The sequence below is a fragment of the Anoplophora glabripennis genome, unplaced genomic scaffold (genome assembly GCF_000390285.2).
Source record: "Anoplophora glabripennis isolate ALB-LARVAE unplaced genomic scaffold, Agla_2.0 scaffold836, whole genome shotgun sequence".
Classification (NCBI taxonomy): domain Eukaryota; kingdom Metazoa; phylum Arthropoda; class Insecta; order Coleoptera; family Cerambycidae; genus Anoplophora; species Anoplophora glabripennis.
Genome location: NW_019416915.1, coordinates 91,992 through 100,500, shown reverse-complemented (window position 1 = coordinate 100,500; position 8,509 = coordinate 91,992). Strand labels below are relative to the sequence as shown.

At 38.3% G+C, this 8,509-nt stretch overlaps 1 protein-coding gene across 5 annotated transcripts in view; it reads right to left on the bottom strand.

Moving 5' to 3' along the window:
* Positions 1-8,509, bottom strand: part of LOC108912804 (protein Fe65 homolog) — a 56,000-nt gene that overhangs the window by 29,876 nt on the left and 17,615 nt on the right. For 3 of the 5 annotated variants that reach the window (XM_018718187.1, XM_018718189.1, XM_018718188.1), the window contains exon 2: positions 7,039-7,250. The exons of 1 other annotated variant lie outside the window; for it this stretch is intronic. In XM_018718187.1, coding sequence (XP_018573703.1) covers positions 7,039-7,225 — 187 coding nt within the window. In that variant the 5' untranslated portion in view covers positions 7,226-7,250. The remainder of the gene's footprint in view (positions 1-7,038; positions 7,251-8,509) is intronic. One more of the 5 variants, XM_018718190.1, reaches the window with a different exon arrangement.

Genomic DNA, 8,509 nt, shown 5'->3' with positions numbered 1-8,509 from the left:
GCGGTCACTCGTCGAGGCAACCTTCCTCGTCAAACCCCTACGAGGCATTTTCTTTGTGACCCACGGGCACAAAGCAATAGTACGCACGTTATTGTGGCGGCGTACTTCCAAATTTAGTAAAGAAGTTGTCCTTGCTTCTAGGGCTCCCTCGAGAGACCCACATTTTAATAGTAGAGTCAGTGTTTTCTACCAGACGTCTACAAGACTTTCGGAGCAAAAGAGCTTGCTCCGACATTGTCGTATCCCTGCGACGCGACTTCGATATCCAGTGCTACGAGGATTGGTGCCCTCGAAGGTATAACAAATAATAAATCAGATCGTGATTCTTTGATCAAGACTGAGCTGGACGAGACCTCGTCCCAAATCGGAGAGACCAGCGGTTACACGGACTGCCCTCACACCTGTTTGCCGGCGAAAGGTCTCTCGACACTCCGGGTGAAAGAGGAAATGGCCTCCTTCCCCGACTCTATTTCGATGTTGCGTGAAGAGTCCACCAAGGACCCATGTCGACCAAACACAACCTTCAGATCATATTCCACGATATGGCGCTCGACGTGGGGCTTGAAGTCCTGCTTCGACGTCTTCGCGGCGAGCTCATGTTGCTGATTCTCCCAATAATTCTCAAATATTAGGCACAAACGATCATCTTACACGACCTGGCGCCCAACGTGGGGCTCGATTAGAACTTCCGATGTCTTCACCGAGGGCCCATGTCGATGTTACTAATAATTTAGGTCATCTTACACGACAATATCCGGATAAATCCAAGTGCGTTTTAAAGAGTAAGTATAGTCTTTAAGACCTCATTAATAATTTTAGCAAAAAAATACCTTTCCATGTAACATAATCTCAGGTATATAAAAAAAAATCGCGATCATGTCACTTTTAGGTTAGGATATCTCGATAACCAGAACCAATTGAGAAATTTGGACCTCGGATTCGAATTCTGCGCACCAAAATTCTTTTTGGGAAAGTATATTCGTGTTGTTGGGTTAAAATCTTGACGGCCTGTGTTATTTGTGCTTTAGAAAAAATAATTAAAAATGTAGTGTTGCATGAAATAAGTACCTATTTCTCCGAAAACATCCGATATAGCGAGATTGGGATAAAGTCGCGTAACTTTGAAAATAACAATTTTCCTAAGAGAAACCGAAAATTTATTTTTTTAGAAAAAAATCTAGAATTTATAGTGTTGCCAACGAAAAAAAAGTCAGACTGACAGCTAGGGTTGCCAACCATCCTCCAACCAGGAGGACAGTCCTCCTTTGGATCAAAATGTTCACCGTCCTCCCCAGGTGCATCGGAGGACGCAATTTGTCCTCCTTTACACTAAAATGTTCAAAAATACGAAAAAAAATAAGATTTTATTTATTGGTGCACAACCTGGCAACGTTAAATGATCACAACAGACAACAGCGATCTACCATTTTCAATTTGGCATAGTTACAAAACTAGTCAAAAATGGTCATTCATTATTCAAAATATAAGGCGGCTCGAAAATGTATTCATTCTGATTTATTTTGCTCTAAGCATCACTTTTGCGCTTCCTGAGCTAATTTTTTCTTTAATGAATATTAAGTGGTGGGATGAAAGAAATGAAGCCTTGTTGGATTTAATAAAATCAAAACTAATTGTCTGCTAATTCCGAAAGCAGTTTTTTGTTATTATTAAATCAGATGAAAAATTTTTGAATGCAGTTAAAGCAAAAAAAAATATAAGGTTAAGTAAAAGCCAGTTTCTATATTTAAAATATTATGTTTTTTATTGAGTTTATTTTTTATTTTATTATTTTGTTAATATGTTTTGTAAAAAAATATTTGCTGTGTTTCCTGATTACTGACAAATTTATAGGTACCTATAGAATATTATTATTATACGATCGTATATTTTTTTAAGCGCTAAAAAATTCCTAGTATCCTCCTTTAGCTCTCTTCCGAGTTGACAACCCTACTGACAGCTGACAGTTCAGGATTATTAAAAATGGAGCGCAACAGAACAACGCATTTTCAATGTTGAGCAATATTTTAAAAATAATTAAAGATTGACAGCTACACATCGCAATTCTCGTGGAATAGTGAGTTAACTTAATCAACTGTGAAGAAATTAATTGAAAAATTCAGGGAGATTGGATCAATTAGTGATCTGAAACAGTCTGGTCATTCTTCAACAAGTCGTTCAACACAAAACATGAAGCAGCTCTTGACAGTGTTGCTGAGTGTCCAGGAACATCAATTCGGCACCGTGGTCAAGAATTGAACATTTCAAGAAACTTTCTACAGTGTATTCTCACGAAAGATTTGCATCTTCATGCTTACGAATTTCAATTGTCTCAATAACTGAAGCTTACTGACCATGTAGACCGAAGACAGTTTGTTGAATGGAACAAGTGGACCCCGACTTTTCGTAATCTACAGCGATGATGCTCATTTTCATCTTCATGGTTTCGTTAATAGACAAAATTGTCGCATTTGAAGTTCAGAAAATTCACAAGTGATTGTTGAGAAACAAATACATCCGCGTCACTATTTGTTGCGAATTTTGGACTGGAGGCATCATCGGACCATTTTTCTTCGAAAATACAGCAGGTCACGTAATAATAGTTAATGACGCTCGCTATCGCGATATGATGGTAACCGCTGTCAATGCTTCGGCCACGGGCAGTCGCACTGCACGGCGGCGCGTCAAATGTGGCGAAAGCCAGAGCCCTCACGAGTGTAAAAAGACACTCGATACACCGGTCAGATGTGCAAATTGCACCGGCCGCGGCCCCACCCTGCCAGCTACATGGGGTGCCCCAATTACCCCAAACCGACTAAAACGACAACATAAAATACACAAAACATGACACCACAAAACACACAAAAACGTACACTACTACCCACCCCCACCCTCCCCCGCCCCTGGACTATTTTACGCCGCCATAACTAAAAAGACACAGCAACGAAACCCGCCTAAACAGATACGAAAACAAAACAACACCTCGCCCAACACAAACCCGACACTACCCCAACCGGCCACAGCGGTCCTAATTGACGCAACTAATCGTCTTCAAGACTTCTGCGTCCAGCTAGCGACCATGATGTCAAAGATGTAAAAATTGTTTGACTTCTAATGGCTCGCCCTCTTACCCAACCCTCCTCGCTGAGAAACTTGACGGGTTGTAGGGCAGAAAGTTGGTACTGGTGAACATCCTGAATTGATTTTAAAATATTGAAATGATTTTACAAAAAATATTTCATATCAATGAGATAAGCAAATATTTATATTTTTTATTAGGTACGTTTTTTAAAAAGCAGATATAAATATTTTTTAATAAAAATTAGTTTTATTTACAATTAGTAATATAATATAATAATATTTATATTTTTTAAAAAAANTTAGTTTTATTTACAATTAGTAATATAATATAATAATATTTATATTTTTAAAAACAATAGAATGTTTCTTAATATTCGGCTGTTCGTCCACATCGACATCAAACAAGTGACTTTAAAATAAAACCGCTAAGTCGTACAAAAATAATCCGATTTACCAAACTATTTTCCGTCATAGTTTCGCTATCAAACTGTTAATATAAAAATGTAACAAATGGCATGGCTCATAAGTGATGATGCAACAGCGTAAATATGATTTTAAATGCAGTTTAAAAATCGAATTATAACTAGTCTATTTATGTGATTTAAAAAAATCAGGTTAGTATTTTAGGGACCTGTCCTTCTCCCGTTTTTTTTTTTGTTTTATAGGTGTATAAATATTGAAGGCACCATAGCGAATAAAGACCACCGCATTGGGTAAACTTAACATCCGGGGTTGCAAAAACGGGTGGCGCCTTCATAACATTCTTTTAGCTGTCGACCCACTTCGTCTCCACTGGAGCTAGCGGCCAACCCCTTTTGTGGAATATATTCGCTACCCTCGTTCCACCGATCCACCTGAAATACAAAAACCTACCCGCCTTTTTTTGCTAGATTTATATTTAGTTTATTTATATTTTTTTGTCATCTAAAAAACTGATCACCCCCCACTCGCACGCGCGCGCACGCACACACATACACATACCAAAAATTTCAAGAGTTTATACTTTACAAAATGCTGAGTGCATTAGAATTAAAACAACCGATAGAGGAATTAGGAACAAACTAAACCAAGAGAAATTGTATTTGCTTTTGTTTCGGCAAAGGTAGACCTGATTCGCACCAGGAAATTAGAAAACTCCGATCTGATGCACGCCTAGGAAGATTTGGCACAACAGATGAAGTAGAAAAACCTGTCGCACAGGTCCAAGAAGACCTCAGCAAAGCTAGCGAAGTACATCCGCCACGACACAACGATTAACCTCTGAAAAATTAAGACTAACGTCTACCTAGACAGCATAGCTCTCCTAAACGACCAGATAGATGAAATAGTCAACCGGGTCCTAAGGAAAACCTACTAGAGCTCAAATAGACCGACCACCTAGGGAGACACTAACGACCTAGACGAGGAGGTAGTTACTACTAAACCGCCAGGGAAACGAGACCCGCTCCATCTTCCCAACAATAGAAAAGAGATAAACAAGGTGGAGAATTGACAAGAGCGGCCAGAAGCCACAAAGAGGACGAAACCGCTCCAAAAATCGACGCCTAACCGAAAACAGAAATACGGCTAGAAGAGCGTAGAACAAGCGATATAACGAAGAAAAACAAGAAAATGGCAAGAAAACACGCGGACACCGATACGATGCCACGAACGAAGCCGCTTACAACTTCGAAAGGTTACCGAAATACTGAAAATGGGAAACGAGCACTAAGAAAGTCCCATAACATACAAGACAAGCGCGCGACCAACGAAGAAACGCAGTCACGAAACGGAGTTGGAAAACCACAAACACCGACCGTACCCAAAAATCCGAAACCGAAGCGAAATTCTGAAAACAAATGAACACTCCGGAGAATGCTAGGGAAACAAACGGACGAGTGCACAAGGCACGAAAATGGGACGTTGAAAAGCAGCGGCAGACCAATTACGAAACAGAGGAGAAAAACGGAGATCGACGACAAAAATAGTCCATTGGCTTAGAGACTTAACGAGGGATAGGAACAGCGTAACCGTTAATAGGTGAAGAACATGCCAGGGAGATGGCAGCGAAGAAAACTATTAGACATGGTAATTGGTAAACACAAACGATGATAATGTGGACGCACCTCGTCTGACGATATAGATATCGGACAAGGAAATCGAAGCCTTGGTAGAACTGGGGCTAGTGTAAACCTGTTTGACCTTGGCTAGCGGAACCGCAGGTGGTGATAAACTTTATACAGCGAACACTATATTACGAAACAGATATAAGCCGTTGTGCCTTATTGGCAGAACAGTACACGCAAAAACAAAACTAGGAAATTGAAGAAGCTAGAGAATTAAAAGTAAGACTTTCTGACGACGTCAACAATGGAAGAATCTATGGATGTATTTTCCGTAGAACCGAAACCGACTTTAACGAAATGGGCAGAGCGTAGAATAATGCTCAAGGATGATATCCTCGTGAAGGCACCCACTCTGAGAAGAAAAAGAGGCTGATCAACGAAGGTTGCGAGGGTATGCTCCACAGTGCACACTGAATTATTATAGATCACCAGCTGTACTAGTACAGAAGGATTAATATCGGTTTCGTTTGGACTATAGGAAGTTGAATGAAAAGACAATCGCCGAAGCACAGGAAATTTGCCGCCCGTGGACGAAACTATTAAAGAATTGGGTGAAGCAAACGACATTCGACTTAAAGACTGAACACTGACAGATGCAACCAAAATAATTGTTCAAATAACAGGTTACGTGGTTATAGGGTTATGCTACAATGAGATCATGAATTCTAATGTTTTTCCAATTACGTAAGTCCGTTTGAAATCTTGAAAACCGCTTTATAGAGGATTTTTTTTGATGTTAGGGCCAAAACACGCACTGATCCCGAAATTTTAACTTTAAATTCGAATTCAGCGGCTCAAAGTACTATAAGATACATTGGTCTGATCCACGGCCCATCCCACTTTTTTATTTCGTGACGCTGTTTAATTGTCAACTACAAAGGAGCCAGTCGCTATTTGTCGACTTGACCTTTCGCTCGTGACGGCGACACTGAGGCCGAGCTGCGCGCTGCGTGGTACTCTCCTCGCCGGTTGGTAAATATGACATTGTTTGAACCACCCTGTACTTTAGTATATGCAAAAATAGAAAAATACGACTCACCCGGGATTGCGAACTGCGGACCTTCGGCTTCGCAGTCGCGAGCTTACAAACTGAGCTACGGCGGCCTATCGATGGATGGAGCTTGTACGGATTATTTGAAAGTTTGGGTCTCTGGGGGTGTAAACACAACATTTAAAATGTTCAAATGAAGTTTTATGATGCCTCAAATACTAAAATAACGACCTACTGCAATAACGTTTGCCTGACGTTCAGTCGATTTTTCAAGAGGGCATTCCCGTCGAGTTTCATATCTCTCCCACAGCGAAAATGTGCGAATTGGGCTGAGGAGCCGCAGGAAAAGTGAAATTTCACTCGGAAAACATTAAGAAATCGCCTTCAAAATTGCCTACCTGATAAAGGAAGGAGCATGGGTCGTTTCACGACCTGCCGCTTGCCGCTGCGGACTCGCGAGAAAAGTGGGCGCAAAATGCCATTTTTCGAGATCACTGTGGGATCAAAAATCACCTACAGCTTTTAATATATATGAATGCTTTTAGTATATGTTTAACATAGTATCGTTGACATCATTTGTTTTAAATTCGTTAATAAAATTAAAATTTAACCGACATAATGAAGGGAAGATGAGAAAACATTTATATGGAGCTAATTACATTTAAATGGAATCCGTAGATCGACACGCTGAAATACGGAGAATTCCAAAAACTCCATAAAACTGGTTAACCATTTTTGCAATGAAACTCTACATATATGGTATGGGTGGGTATTATTCAGCTATATAACTCTCGATGCGATTTCCGGAATTGTGTATTTCTCATGCTAACGATAGTAAATAATTTTAAAATAATAAATACATACTATTAAGTAATAGAAGACAAATATTACCAAGAAAGATATCCTCATCATCATGAATAACTTGAGCTGTAATAGCAGCCATCCCATGAACAAGTGTTAATAAAGCGCAGTAAGGGCTCTGATTGTCTGAAGTAAACGCGCTACTTATGTGCAAACCTACATTTGCCCTATGGAACTCTCCACACAACATCCCCAGGCCAAATTTTTATCCCTACCTAAAAATAAAATAATTGTACATATATGTCATGTGGAACAACTTTTAAAAGTGAAGGTTTCAAATACATGTTCATTAATGTTCACGAAATATTTTACCCCCTTACCTCATTAGTATTTTTACTTAGAGAAAGATGGTGTACCGCAGTTTTAGTAATTTTTCTTGTGACTTCATAGCAGTGGATAAGAAAACAATTATTCAATGGAGTGTTTCAGGAATAAAACCTAACTAGTTTTTTTTTTTAATAGAATAATACAATAATATAAGTTTGAGGGGTCTATCTCTGTAGTACGAAAGATATGGTCAAAAGATTATCCCACAAGCGTAATGTGTTAGACAAAGATTTGGTTACCCTGAAAACTGCTAACAGACGCAAACTCTTTGAGCAAATTTTTCTTATTAATGAAGACAGACCAATCAAACCTTATATCATCTTAAGAATCATATTCAAATATGTGAAAATATTCGCGGACTTCTATTTAAAAAAGTTTAATTTAAGTATGTCCTTGAAAAAAGTATTGTCATGAATAAAGGATTAAAACGTTACGTGAATATACCTACATATTTTTTGTATAAGCTTTAAATGAATATTTTAATATAAGACAACTATAATAATAGCAGTAAAATAAACTGTAATAAGTTTTATTCTTTTAAAATCCTAAAATACTAAATTTTCAAAATTTAAAATAAAATTATTCTTTGCACATACATACACTTAATTCATAACAGAGTTGTGTGTTTCATGCTGAGTGGAAACGCCGTATGGACATCAGTATCAATGATAAAACATTTCATGAAACTGACATTCTTTAAATGAATCTAAGATGACCAAATGAACTTATCGACATCTCAATTTGCAGTCTGCACAAGGTTATTCACATAACATTCTACCCCCTTTATCTTTTTTACTTTGCTATCTAGCAAAAAATGGTAGTTTTATGAAATTTTCTTGGGATTTCAAAGAAATATTTAAAAAATCAATGACACGTTTCGAATAATATGTAATCCAAACTTAAGTTTTTTTAATGGAACACTGTATTTTTGTTGCTTTTTGGAATCTGCCGCTTTTTCGGATGACAGTGATATACAGGGTGTTTCATTTCAAATGAATATAGGACCATAACTTTCTTCATAAGGGAGATAAAGAAAAAATGTTTTGACTGTTGTTTAAAGGCCATTTTTGTACACTTTCTGGTATCGTAATGTAATCTCGATCAAGCTATGACGTCACCACAGCGAAAAACAAAATGAACGATAAGA